Below are 14785 nucleotides of genomic sequence, written 5' to 3'. Positions count from 1 at the left end.
CCCATCTTGAAAAGTTTCCCCCCTCACATTTACTAATGTGCCACAAACAGGAAGTTTTTTTTAATTTTTTTTATATAAATATCTTTATTGATTTTCTTGAGCCAAAACAATGTAAAAGGTATCTGGTCACAGAGAGTGGACACATACAACAGGTACATTTATACAATATATCCCTTTGGTACCGGGCCACGTATATAGACCCACAGACATCAAAAACACCCCGGGTTGGTGCCAGTTCTCTGTCACTCATATCAAAGCAAAGCCACCAACTCCTGAAATATGCTATCCCAAAAGATCTTGATAACTGGGCAATCCCACAGCATATGAACATACCCTGCTGCTACAAGAGAACATTTCAAGCAACTGAATTCTTGTCCCTTATTACTATACATTTTGGATAGGAGACTCGGGGTAACATATAGTCGGTGTATTATTTTAAATTGAGTCAACCGGTGCTGTCGTGAGAGGGAAGCCTTCTTAATGTTTTGATATATTTCCCGCCATTGTGAAGGATTACATTCCCCTATATCCACCTTCCATTTATCTACACTTTTGAATTTAGTGACCGTGCTTAGTTCCTCGATAAATCTCCTATAGATTAGTGAGACCCTAACTTTGTTCCCTACTGTATTATAACAAAATGATAGAAATCGCTGAGTGCTTATTATCAAGGGCGTTTTTTTAAGCGTGCATGCTAGTGCATGTTGTAATTGAAAATATCTATAGTGTTCTAATGCAGTGATTGGTGTCTGCAGAAACAATTCCCCTATTGGTTTAATTTTCCCTTTCGTGCATATGTGTGAAAATAGCGTAATGCCTCTCCGAGTCCAGTAGTCATTTTCATTAAGGGCCGAGAACTCTGTTAGCGCAGGGTTGTCCCATAGCGGGGTGAACTCCAGAACTTGAGGGGCCTGGGTGAGTTCCTTAATTTTGTTCCAGGCCTTCTGTAGCGCTGACCCAATAGGACAAAAATAGTCCACACGCTCCAGGAGTCCGGATTCCAGTATGCTGAATATATTATATATAGACTGTTGGCGTTGTCCTAAAATATGGGATATTAATACTCCATCCCCCGTATTGATACACCACTGTAATTGTGAACACAAATAATAGCTTTGAAAATGGGGCAGGCCAAGGCCACCATTACTTGCAGCCATTCGCAAATATTGTAGCTTAATGCGGACCCTTTTCCTGCCCCATATCAGGTCATTAATCAATCGATCAATCAAATTAAAAACGCTATCTTCGATCCAGGCAGGGCAAGAGCTAACCGTGTACAATATCCAGGGCAACAAAACCATTTTAATCAGCGCAATTCTGTTGATCTGAGAAAGCGGGAGTTTCTGCCAAACCCTAATCTTCTCCCTTATTTTCCCAACTAGGGGAGTAATGTTTAATATGTTATAGTCCCTGATGGTGCTACCAATTTTTATCCCTAGATATTCTAAGTGGTCCGTTGGAGCAATAATTCTGACCTTAAGATCGTTTAAGGGAGGCATCCGGTTAAGGGGGAAGAGTACAGACTTTGCCCAATTTATCTCATATTCGGCGACTCTACCAAACTCCTCTATTATTCGCATAACACCTGGGACGCTTCTCCATCCGTCATTCAGATAAAGCAATACGTCATCCGCGTACAGACAGATCTTGTCATCCGTCTCCCTCCCACCGAATCCCACAATGCTCGGCTCGGCCCGTATCCTACAAGCGAGGGGTTCCATAAAGATTGAAAAGAGGAGTGGAGAGAGTGGGCATCCCTGTCGTGTCCCCCGCTTTAGGGAAACGGCAAACAGGAAGTTAATATCACCAACCATTCGCATTTTATTAAGGTGTATCCATATAAATGGCCCACCCTGTATAATAGAGCTGTGGAGAATGTGAGCAAGGCAAAGGTGAGAGAAGAAGGATCCTTGTCTTAAAAATTAATGTGGCCTCTCTATGACACGAGCTGAAGATGATGATTCACAGGCTACACATCAACTGGGACCAGTAGCCCAATAAACTATTCATGCTGGCAATTCAACAGAGCGCTCACTAAGGGGAGTAATTATTCCACTCTGACTGACTTAAAGGGAAACTGTCACCGGGATTTTGTGTACAGAGCTGAGGACATGGGTTGCTAGATGGCCGCTAGCACATCCGCAATACCCAGTCCCCATAGCTCTGTGCGCTTTTATTGTAAAAAAAACAAACTAAACTATTTGATACATATGCAAATTAGCCTGAGATGAGTCCTGTCCCTGACTCATCTCAGGGACAGGACTCTTCTCAGGTTAATTTGCATATGTATCAAATCGTTGGTTTTTTTTACACAATAAAAGCACACAGAGCTATGGGGACTGGGTTTTGCGAATGTGCTAGCGGCCATCTAGCAACCCATGTCCTCAGCTCTATACACAAAATCCCGGTGACAGTTTCCCTTTAAAAGGCAGCTTAATAACTTGCAGTGAGCTCCCTCTAGTGGTGGCTGTATAATCTGTATGTAGTGAGCTCCTCTAGTGGTGACTGTATAATCTGTATTTAGTGAGCTCCTCTAGTGGTGGCTGTATAATCTGTATTTAGTGAGCTCCCTCTAGTGGTGACTGTATAATCTGTATGTAGTGAGCTCCTCTAGTGGTGACTGTATAATCTGTATGTCGTGAGCTCCCCCTAGTGGTGGCTGTATAATCTCTAGGTAGTGAGCTTCCTCTAGTGGTGGCTGTATAATCTGTATGTAGTGAACTCCCTCTAGTGGTAGCTGTATAATCTGTATGAAGTGAGCTCCCTTTAGTGGTGGCTCTATAATCTTTATTTAGTGACCTCTATCTAGTGGTGAATGTATAATTCTGTATTTAGTAAGCTCCCTCTAGTGGTAGCTTTATAATCTGTATGTAGTGAGCTCCCTCTAGTGGTGGCTGTATAATCTGTATGCAGTGATCTCCCCCTAGTGGTGGCTTTATAATCTGTATGTAGTGATCTCCCCCTAGTGGTGGCTGTATAATCTGGATGTATTGAGCTCCCTCTAGTGGTGACTGTATAATCTGGATGTAGTGAGTTCCTATTAGTAGTGGCTGTATAATCTGTATGCAGTGAGCTCCCCTAAGCACTGGGTGTATAAATCTGTCTGCAGTGAGCTCCCCATAGAGGTGGCTATATAATCTGTATGTAGTGAGCTCCCTCTAGTGGTGGCTGTATAATCTGCATGTAGTGAGCTCCCTCTAGTGGTGGCTGTATAATCTGCATGTAGTGAGCTCCCTCTAGTGGTGGCTGTATAATCTGTATGTAGTGAGCTCCCTCTAGTGGTGGCTATATAATCTGTATGTAGCAAGCTCCCCTTAGTGGTGGCTGTATATATTTTTAGTGAATTCCCCTTTATTACTCAGGGCCCTCTCTCCTTCTGTACCAGTTTGTAAGTCGTCTTGTTCATGCTTATTGCAATTGTCTATATTATGTATGTGCACCCCTATAATATGTGCACCCCTATACTATGTACAGCGCCATGGAATAAATTAAGCTTTAATAATTAATAATAATATCAATAATAATAATAATTATTATTATAATGTCTGTTTATAATCTGTAGGTAGTAAAATTCCCCTAGTCGTGGTTGTATATATCTCTATGCAGTGAGCTCCCCCTAGTGGTGACTGTATAAATCTGTATGCTGTGAGCTCCCTCTATTGGTGGCTGTATAATTTGTATGCTGTGAGCTCCCCCTAGTGGTGGCTGTATAATCTGTATATAGTGAGCTCCCTCTAGTGGTGGCTGTATAATCTGTATGTAGTAAGCTCCCCCTAGTGGTGGCTGTATAACCTGTATATAGTGAGCTCCCCTTAGTGGTGTCTGTATAGTCTGTATGTAGTGAGAGTCCTCCTGCTCCAAGTTGTGGTTGCACAAATCTTTCTGTAGTAAGCTCTCCCTCTATTGGTGGCTGTATAACCTGTATGTAGTGAGCTCCCACTAGTTGTGGCTCTATAAATTAATAGGTAGTAATATTGCTCTAGTGGTGGCTGTATAATCTGTATGTCGTGAGCTCCCCCTAGTGGTGGCTGTATAATCTGTATGTAGTGAGCTCCCTCTAGTGGTGGCTGTATAATCTGTATGTCGTGAGCTTCCCTTAGTGGTGTCTGTATAGTCTGTATGTAGTGAGAGTCCCCCTGCTCCAAGTTGTGGTTGCATAAATCTTTCTGTAGTAATCTCTCCCTTTAGTGGTGGCTGTATAACCTGTATGTAGTGAGCTCCCACTAGTCGTGGCTCTATAAATTAATATGTAGTAAGATTGCTCTAGTGGTGGCTGTATAATCTGTTTGTGGTGAGCTCCCTCTAGTGATGGCTGTATAATCTGTATGTAGTGAGCTCCCCCTAGTGGTGGCTGTATAATCTGTATGTAGTGAGCTTCCTCTAGCGGTGGTTGTATAATCTGTATGTTGTGAGCTCCCTCTAGTGGTAGCTGTATAATCTGTATGTAGTGAGCTCCTCTCATTGTGGCTGTATAATCTGTATGTAGTAAGCACCTACTAGTAGTCGCTGTATAATATTCATGTAGTGAGCTCCCTCTAGTGGTGACTGTATAATTTGTATGTTGTGAGCTCCCTCTAGAGGTGATTGTATGATCTGTATGTTGTGAGCTCTCTCTACTGGTGGCTATATATTCTGTATGTAGTGAGCTCCATCTAGTGGTGGCTGTATATTCTGTATGTAGTGAGCACCTTCTAGTGGTGGCTGTATATTCTGTATGTAGTGAGCTCCCTCTAGTGGTGGCTGTATAATCTGTATGTAGTGAGCACCTACTAGTGGTCACTGTATAATATGCATGTAGTGAGCTCCCTCTAGTGGTGATTTGTATAATCTGTATGTAGTGAGCTCCCTCTAATGGTGGCTGTATAATCTGTATGTAGTGAGCTCCCTTTAGTGGTAGCTGTATAATCTGTATGTAGTGAGCTCCCTCTAGTGGTGGCTGTATAATCTGTATGTAGTGAGCTCCCTCTAGTGGTGACTGTATAATCTGTATGTAGTGAGCTCCCTCTAATGGTGGCTGTATATTCTGTATGTAGTGAGCTCCTTCTAGTGGTGGCTGTATAATCTGTATGTAGTGAGCTCCCTCTAGTGGTGGCTGTATAATCTGTATGTAGTGAGCTCCCTCTAGTGGTGGTTGTATAATCTGTATGTAGTGAGCTTCTCCTAGTGGTGGCTGTATAATCTGTATGTAGTGAGCTCCCTCTAGTGGTAGTTGTATAATCTGTATGTAGTGAGCTCCTTCTAGTGGTGGCTGTGTAATTTGTATGCAGTGGTTCAGAATTTTGTTGCTCTTGATCATTGGTCATTTATTGCATCTAGACAATACACATTGTTATATTTTTTATTGATATAAACATCGAGGAATTTATTTATGGAGGCTTTGTCTGTAACAACTGATCACATTATTCCTAGATTCTGATTGGTCAGTTTGGGTAAAGCAAAATATGGTATTATAAGAACGGCGTCTTGGGTGATCAATCATTAAAGTTTTATTATCTGCACTGACCCTAGACCCCGGCGGCAGGAGCTCATCTATAGGATGTGGATAGAAGTGAAAACTAACGAGGAGTCAGACGTGACCTGTCCCTGTGTCCCACTGGAGCTGGTGAGGAACTGGAGCAACGTGAGGAAGCCCACCCAGCCCAGGAGGTAAGCAAGGGCTGGGTCATGGGGGGGGGGGGGAGCATTGTGGCTGATATGAGGGTCATGTCCTGGGAGAATGGTGGCTGGAATAAGTGGAATTGTGGCTATCATGGGGTACATGTGGCTGTTTTATGATCATTATGGCAGTATAAGAGCAGTGTTAGACTTGGGTTCCTTGGGACCACTGAGGATATTATTCTCGAAGCCCTACCTCTATATCATCATTTAAACTCCAGGCTCCAAAAGCAGCCAAAGGGGTTTTTTCTTAAGGATCTTTGAAGCCTTTTATAGTATCAGAGTCTGGGACCACAGGAGGATCCTCTGGTACTCTGGTGGGCCAATCTAACCCCTTTATAAGAGGCATTGTGGCTGATACGGGGAAGATATTGGTGTAAAAGCAAGCAAAACAAGTTTCTGAGCACAGCAAGTCATAGTGGGAAGTCTTCAGCCATCTTTTATACAGTGCTGTGGTGGTAATTTATATTATATGCACAAGTATGCTACACATATAAGGCGGCAAAGAATTTTAAGCTGGGGTTAAAGTGGGACATGTCACACTGCAACATAGTATCCCCAAATGATCTGATGAGATGTTACATATATTGCTACATTGTGACTTCTTGTCTGTGCCGCCCTCCTTTTTTTGCTGCACAGTGATGGATGCCAATGACTCCCGATTTTGTTTTGATGACTCTGGGCTCCTAGGGAGACACTGGAACGTTCATTGTCTTGAAATGGCTGGATTGAACTTCTGGATGTTTCCATCCTCTATGTGGAAATTTTAGATAAATCCTCAATATAAATCCTCAGTCTGAGAAGTAAGTACCGTTGTAGCGGAAGGGCTTGTCTGACACACATTGACCGATCACTTCAGGAGTCCAACGTTGGATGTTCACTTTGGTGAAGGTTTTGTCCGTGGGTCTCACGATGACTGTGCTCCTGGAGGCTGCGGAGGGGTCTTCATCAAAAAAGTTGAAAGGTCGAAGTAAGAATCCAACCGCATTTCCCGGGGTGGATGTATTTGGGATGTCCTCAGCATGGGGGATGTGGAGGAAGCCGACTGTCACCCAGGCAACAAGATCCTTAGTAAAAACAAAACAAAGAGAACATCAGTGACCCCAATGTTACAACCATATGTAGAGGTAATGAGAAGTCCCAAGACAAGACCAGATGACCAAGGAAGAAGATGGAGACAATCATAGGAGTCATGAAGTAGACTAATGACATCTCAGTACTTACCTTGTTTACAATGTCCTCATTGTTACGGATGAAATTCTCAAAATAGACGGCGGGGTCCCAGGGGTCACACTGGATGTAGATGCTGCTGCTGCTCTGCTCTGACTCCCTGTGTCTGGTCACTGCCAGGCTGTATCTGCAGGTCAGATGGACATATAGACATTTAGGCTTCTTTCACACTAGCGTTAATATTTTCCGGTGTTGAGATCCGTCATAGGGTCTTAATACCGGAAAAAAAACGCTTCCGTTTTGTCCCCATTCATTGTCAATAGGGACAAAACGTAACTGAACAGAACGGAGCGCTCCAAAATGCATTCCGTTCCGTTCTCATAGCGGAGAGCGAACCTCAGCATGCCCACAATGCAAGTCAATGGGGACGGACCCTGCCGGATCCGGCAAAAACGCTAGTGTGAAAGTAGCCTTATATAGTGATGACAATGTAGTCTAGAGCAGTGGTTTCCAACCTGCGGCTCTCCATCTGTCGTGAAACTTCAACTCCCAGCATCCCCTGGACACCCAAAAGCTGTCTGTGCATGGTTGGAGTTGTAGTTATGGAACTACAAGTGCAGACTCATAGGTTGAGACCACGGCTGTAGACAATTCTATGTGAACTAAACACATCAGCCCACAAAGTGCCCTAATGGTTAGTTACAGTGTATCGGCGCAGGTATAGTGTAAAATGTATCAGTCTGCAGTCCACACCTCACAGAAGATAATCTAGACTGGATACAATTGTAACAAGCTCTCAGCTGAGAAAAGTCCTAGGTCATTGAAAGTTTTCAGCCCCTTGTACAGAAAACTTATCCTATTCACTGTCAGCAAGTATTGAAACTAGTGAGAGATTCTAGCAGAAGTTACAGAGCCTTTAATTTCACAATGAATAGCTTAATTGACATAAGAATGGACTGGCCCTTTAAGTGAGAGATAAGGAGAACGGACTAAAATCGCATGGATAATTCAGACATTTTCTTTTGTGCCCGAACTTTCCATTTGTAGTTATATACTGTACAGTCATGAGAAAAATAGTCCACTGACTTAAAATTCTCTGGTTATAATAAAAAATATCCAGTCCTTAGAGGGTCTAATCCAACCTCAGATGAACAGCACATGACATATTACACCAGGTCATTACCTATTTAACAAAATCCAGGTCAAAATGCAGAAGACGTGTGAAAAATGAAGTCTACCCTAATAGCTTTGATAGACATTACAAGGGTATGTAGAAGCTGGGTGCCGTTAATAAAATCCTTAGATTAATAAATCATCAGGAAATGTGACCACCTCTATAAAAGGCGAAGGTTTAGCAGTTTGCTGGCCTGGAGCATTCAGGGTTGTGTTAGCCAAGCAGGAAAGACATCAGCAATGACCTTAGAAGAAGAGTGATTGTTGCTACCCATCAGTCTGGAGTTATTCATAAGTGGAAAACATTCAAGACAGTTGACAATCTTCCCAGCAAATTTACCCTAAAGTGCAATGCTTAGAAAAACCCAAGAGCGACAGCTTAGACTCTACAGGCCTCAGTTAGCATCATGTTACATTTCCAGGTTAATGACATTAGAAAGATGATTGGCCAAGATGCACAGAGAAAACCAAACCCACCAAACCAGCACGGACACCTTGCAGCTGCGGGACCTGAGCACCTTGCAGTCATTGAGTTGACGATGAACCCCTCTGGGTATTGTATAGTCAGATGTGAGGCCGTCTATCGAAAAACCAAAGCTTGGTCAAAACTTAGTCCTACAATGGGAAAAGGATCCCAAGCATTTCAGGAAATCTACAAGAGAATTGCTGAAAAATCAAGATGCTGCAATTGTCCAGTCAAAGCCCAGAGCTCAATTCAATGGAAATATAGTGGCCGCAACTTAAGAGCTGAGCATAAACTAATGGCTTTTCCTTATTGGCGTCATTTTTGTAGAGTAAAATATGACACGGTAGAATCTGTTGTGTGTTTTTCATCCGAGGTTGGATTTACTTAATGTTAACACCTTATATTATAAGGCTCAAAGGTTTATTTATTATGCCCTGAGAGGCTAGACAGTGCTTTTCTTATGAATCTGTCTACTGTGCTTCCCGGAATGATGGATCATATGTTACACCTTATAAGCAATCTCCACTCTTCCATAAGCAGATGTCCAATTCTCCCACTAACCTGGACCATGAGATTCCCTTCTCCTCGGCCCACATTCGTGGCAGCACACTATGGGCATGGGAGTTATACTGGATCCGATAGCTCTTCTGATGTCCCCACTTGTTCTTCTTGTTGGGGTTTAGAAACATTAGATACCTCGGGACATGAGATCCAAACTTAAAAGCAGCCTGACGCTCACTGCTCCTCGGGACGCGATCCATACGGGACTGGACAATAAAGTGATCCGGACTCCAAGGATTTGTAATGTTCTCATATTTCAGATCAATGGTTTCAAAGCTGTTTTCTGTACCTATAAATGTGCAGAGAATATATTTTAATAACACTACTATAATACTACCTTTATGTACAAGAATATAACTACTATAATACTGCTCCTATGTACAGGAATATAACTACTATAATACTACCTTTATGTACAAGAATATAACTACTATAATACTGCTCCTATGTACAAGAATATAACTACTATAATACTGCTCCTATGTACAAGAATATAACTACTATAATACTGCTCCTATATACAAGAATATAACTACTATAATACTGCCTCCTATGTACAAGAATATAACTACTATAATACTGCTCCTATGTACAGGAATATAACTACTATAATACTGCTCCTATCTACAAGAATATAACTACTATAATACTGCTCCTATGTACAAGAATATAACTACTATAATACTGCTCCTATCTACAAGAATATAACTACTATAATACTGCTCCTACGTACAAGAATATAACTACTATAATACTGCTCCTATGTACAAGAATATAACTACTATAATACTGCCTCCTATGTACAAGAATATAACTACTATAATACTGCTCCTATGTACAAGAATATAACTACTATAATACTGCTCCTATGTACAAGAATATAACTACTATAATAGTGCTCCTATGTACAAGAATATAACTACTATAATACTGCCTCCTATGTACAGGAATATAACTACTATAATACTGCCTCCTATATACAAGAATATAACTACTATAATACTGCTCCTATGTACAATAATATAACTACTATAATACTGCTACTATGTACAAGAATATAACTACTATAATACTACCTTTATGTACAAGAATATAACTACTATAATACTGCTCCTATGTACAAGAATATAACTACTATAATACTGCTCCTATGTACAAGAATATAACTACTATAATACTGCTCCTATGTATAAGAATATAACTACTATATTACTGCTCCTATGTACAAGAATATAACTACTATAATACTACCTTTATGTACAAGAATATAACTACTATAATACTGCTCCTATGTACAAGAATATAACTACTATAATACTGCTTCTATGTACAAGAATATAATTACTATAATACTGCCTCCTATGTACAAGAATATAACTACTATAATACTGCCTCCTATGTACAATAATATAACTACTATAATACTGCTCCTATGTACAAGAATATAACTACTATAATACTGCTCCTATGTACAAGAATATAACTACTATAATACTGCCTCCTATGTACAAGAATATAACTACTATAATACTGCTACTATGTACAAGAATATAACTACTATAATACTACCTTTATGTACAAGAATATAACTACTATAATACTGCTCCTATGTACAAGAATATAACTACTATAATACTGCTCCTATGTACAAGAATATAACTACTATAATACTGCCTCCTATGTACAAGAATATAACTACTATATTACTGCTCCTATGTACAAGAATATAACTACTATAATACTGCTCCTATGTCCAAGAATATAACTACTATAATACTGCTCCTATGTATAAGAATATAACTACTATAATACTGCTCCTATGTACAAGAATATAACTACTATAATACTGCTCCTATGTACAAGAATATAACTACTATAATACTGCTCCTATGTACAAGAATATAACTACTATAATACTGCTCCTACGTATAAGAATATAACTACTATAATACTGCCTCCTATGTACAAGAATATAACTACTATAATACTGCTCCTATGTACAAGAATATAACTACTATAATACTGCTCCTGTGTACAAGAATATAACTACTATAATACTCCTCCTATGTACAAGAATATAACTACTATAATACTGCCTCCTATGTACAAGAATATAACTACTATAATACTGCCTCCTATGTACAAGAATATAACTACTATAATACTGCCTCCTATGTACAAGAATATAACTACTATAATACTGCCTCCTATGTACAAGAATATAACTACTATAATACTGCTCCTATGTACAAGAATATAACTACTATAATACTGCCTCCTATGTACAAGAATATAACTACTATAATACTGCTTCTATGTACAAGAATATAACTACTATAATACTGCCTTCTATGTACAAGAATATAACTACTATAATACTGCTCCTATGTACAAGAATATAACTACTATAATACTGCCTCCTATGTACAAGAATATAACTACTATAATACTGCTCCTATGTATAAGAATATAACTACTATAATACTGCTCCTGTGTACAAGAATATAACTACTATAATACTCCTCCTATGTACAAGAATATAACTACTATAATACTGCCTCCTATGTACAAGAATATAACTACTATAATACTGCCTCCTATGTACAAGAATATAACTACTATAATACTGCCTCCTATGTACAAGAATATAACTACTATAATACTGCCTCCTATGTACAAGAATATAACTACTATAATACTGCTCCTATGTACAAGAATATAACTACTATAATACTGCCTCCTATGTACAAGAATATAACTACTATAATACTGCTTCTATGTACAAGAATATAACTACTATAATACTGCCTTCTATGTACTAGAATATAACTACTATAATACTGCTCCTATGTACAAGAATATAACTACTATAATACTGCCTTCTATGTACAAGAATATAACTACTATAATACTGCTCCTATGTACAAGAATATAACTACTATAATACTGCCTTCTATGTACAAGAATATAACTACTATAATACTGCCTCCTATGTACAAGAATATAACTACTATAATACTGCTCCTATGTATAAGAATATAACTACTATAATACTGCTCCTATGTACAGGAATATAACTACTATAATACTGCCTCCTATGTACAAGAATATAACTACTATAATACTGCCTCCTATGTACAAGAATATAACTACTATAATACTGCCTCCTATGTACAAGAATATAACTACTATAATACTGCTACTATGTACAAGAATATTACTACTATAATACTGCTCCTATGTACAAGAATATAACTACTATAATACTGCTCCTATGTACAAGAATATAACTACTATAATACTGCTCCCTATATACAAGAATATAACTACTATAATACTGCTCCTATGTACAAGAATATAACTACTATAATACTGCTCCTATGTACAATAATATAACTACTATAATACTGCTCCTATGTACAAGAATAGAACTACTATAGGGGGCGGAGCCTGACCTTGGAGCTGAATGGCTGCTTGTTCCTGAGCTCCTCTCCCTGGCAGCTATTATAGCCCCTTTTATTAGCTATTTACTCAGTGCCAATGGGGAAACCAGGCAAGAACCGTCACCCTGAGACACCAGAGCCGACAGGGGCCCGTTCCAGGCAACCGGAGATGGATAAATACCTCAAGAAACAGTCCAGGACTCCTGCTGCTGAAACAACCAGGAGGGCGCGGCAGCTCTCTGAAGCAGAGGAAGGTTCTGAGGCAGGAAGCACTTCTGATGTTTCTGATTGCAGACCACTGCGAACAAACTCCTCACTCTCCAAAACAGATCTCAGGGACATCCTGGAATCTGCTCTTGCACCTCTTAAAAAGGACTTGGAGGAGATAAAAGGAGACCTGCGGCAAATTGGGAATCGTGTGGAGTCCCTGGAGCTAGCACAGGAAGCCATCCTGGTGCATGAGGGTAAGACCCGTGCAGCCCTGCAAACCCACAGAGACTTGCTAAACGACGCGCTGATGCGCATAGAGGATCAGGAGAACCGGAGCCGGCGGCGAAATATTCGCATCCGCGGCCTACCCGAAAATATTGCGATTGACGCGCTTCATTCAGTTGCATGCAAAATTTTCTCCTCCCTGCTGGGAGCTGAGAGAGCAGCTCCGATTGTGATCGAGCGCATCCACAGGGCCTTAAGGCCCAAGCCAAAACCTGGTGAGCCACCGCGGGATGTTGTTTGCGGCATATTAAGCTACGTGGACACTGCTGCACTGCTCAAGGCGGGAAGGGAGGCCGACCGCATCATGTATGGTGAGACCCCAGTCCTATTCTTTCAGGATCTGGCCCCCTCCACCTTAGCCAAGAGGCGCATCGTGAAGCCGCTCCTAGAGGCCCTTAAAGCCACAGCTACGCCATTCCGATGGCTCTATCCCTTCGGTCTGGCCATCTTGAAAAACGGGAGGCAGTATACGGTGCGGACCCCGGGTGACCTGAAAGCTATTTGGGGCCCTCTTGGGATTGAACCCATCACAGTTCCCTCGTGGATGCCGGCTGATCAAGGGGATCCCCTGCCTACCCCTCCGGGTATAGATTCGTGGCAGCAAGTTTCACCTTCCAGAGCTGGGAAACAAGGAAAAGGCCGGTCGCAAGCACCTGTTACCTGACTCTGTTCCGGGAGGCGCTGAAGGCGCTTTTGTTCACTCTTCACTGAGTTCAATGTTCTGTGACTTTGCTGGGTCCCAGGACGTAGGAACTCTGTCTGGCTCTGTCTGAGCTGAATCTTCATCGTTTGTCCATAGGTTTTGGACTTATTTTAGGTCTTGGCCCACTGCCCCGTTCTCATGGGTTTTGGGCCTGACCCTATGCTTTACTACCTTGCCTGCATGAGATGCGGGTTACGAGCTGTGCATTAGAGCACTGAATGCACTGTTAGTTATGCGGGGGTTATATGTCTGCACTGTTGTCAGTTATGTTACTGATTATGTCCTCTCCCTCACCCCCGGTGGCCCCACAGGAGCCCCCCTCTGATAGATCCCGGCTGTCCGCCGCTATGAAAAAGGATCTCCATTGTGTCAGATGCTGGGTGGGGTCACGTGCTCCCTGTCCATGGGGAGACATTCTTTGTTATTTGGGTTGTGTTACTGTCTCATTTGTTATGTCTTTTATTTTTATTTTGACTTTCCCTTTGTCCTCCTTCCTCCCTTTCTTCTCCTTACTCCGTCCGTGGCTTTCCAGACTGGATGTCCTCTTGCTCAGGGGCCGACAGGCCTCCTCTGTCTTCACTATGGCCTCTGTTGTAGTTGCCTCACTGAATGCCAAGGGTCTGAACGAGCCATGTAAGCGGTCTCAGGTGCTCTCCTTGTTACTGAAAGATGAAGCCTCTGTTGTATTCCTCCAAGAAACTCATTTTAAATCAGGGAAGATCCCGAAATTGTCCCAAAACGCATTCTCACAATGGTTCCATAGCTCTTTTGCCTCGGCTAGCAGGGGTGTCAGCGTGGCCGTCCACAAGCGCCTACCCTTCAAACACTCCGCTGTCCTTGCGGACACTGATGGTCGCTTCTTATTCGTTAAGGGGCACATCGCTGACGCGCCTGTTACCCTGGCTAATTTATATGCCCCTAATAGAGGTCAGATCCCCTGGCTCGTTCGGACTCTTGAGCAATTACAGGCTTTTAGTGAGGGCATGCTTATACTAGGAGGTGACTTTAATGTGACTATGGAGCCTGGCCTTGACTCGTCCTCTCAGAGATCTGAGTTATCCCACAAACTTCTACGACGTCTGAAGACTGCGCTGAAGAAGTTGCGGGTTATTGATGTGT

At 41.4% G+C, this 14785-nt stretch overlaps 1 protein-coding gene across 1 annotated transcript in view; it reads right to left on the bottom strand.

Annotated features, from left to right (window-relative positions):
• Positions 1-5322: 5322 nt before the first annotated feature.
• LOC121000746 (amiloride-sensitive amine oxidase [copper-containing]-like) overlaps positions 5323-14785 on the bottom strand; it is a 34768-nt gene continuing 25305 nt past the window's right edge. Inside the window, exons 3-5 of the mRNA XM_040431369.1 lie at positions 9026-9314; positions 6880-7012; positions 5323-6722 (exon numbers count right to left, since the gene is read on the bottom strand). Coding sequence (XP_040287303.1) covers positions 6447-6722; positions 6880-7012; positions 9026-9314 — 698 coding nt within the window. The 3' untranslated portion in view covers positions 5323-6446. The remainder of the gene's footprint in view (positions 6723-6879; positions 7013-9025; positions 9315-14785) is intronic.

Source organism: Bufo bufo, chromosome 5 (genome assembly GCF_905171765.1).
Source record: "Bufo bufo chromosome 5, aBufBuf1.1, whole genome shotgun sequence".
Taxonomy (NCBI): Eukaryota; Metazoa; Chordata; class Amphibia; order Anura; family Bufonidae; genus Bufo; species Bufo bufo.
This window is presented reverse-complemented; position numbering and strand designations above follow the sequence as displayed.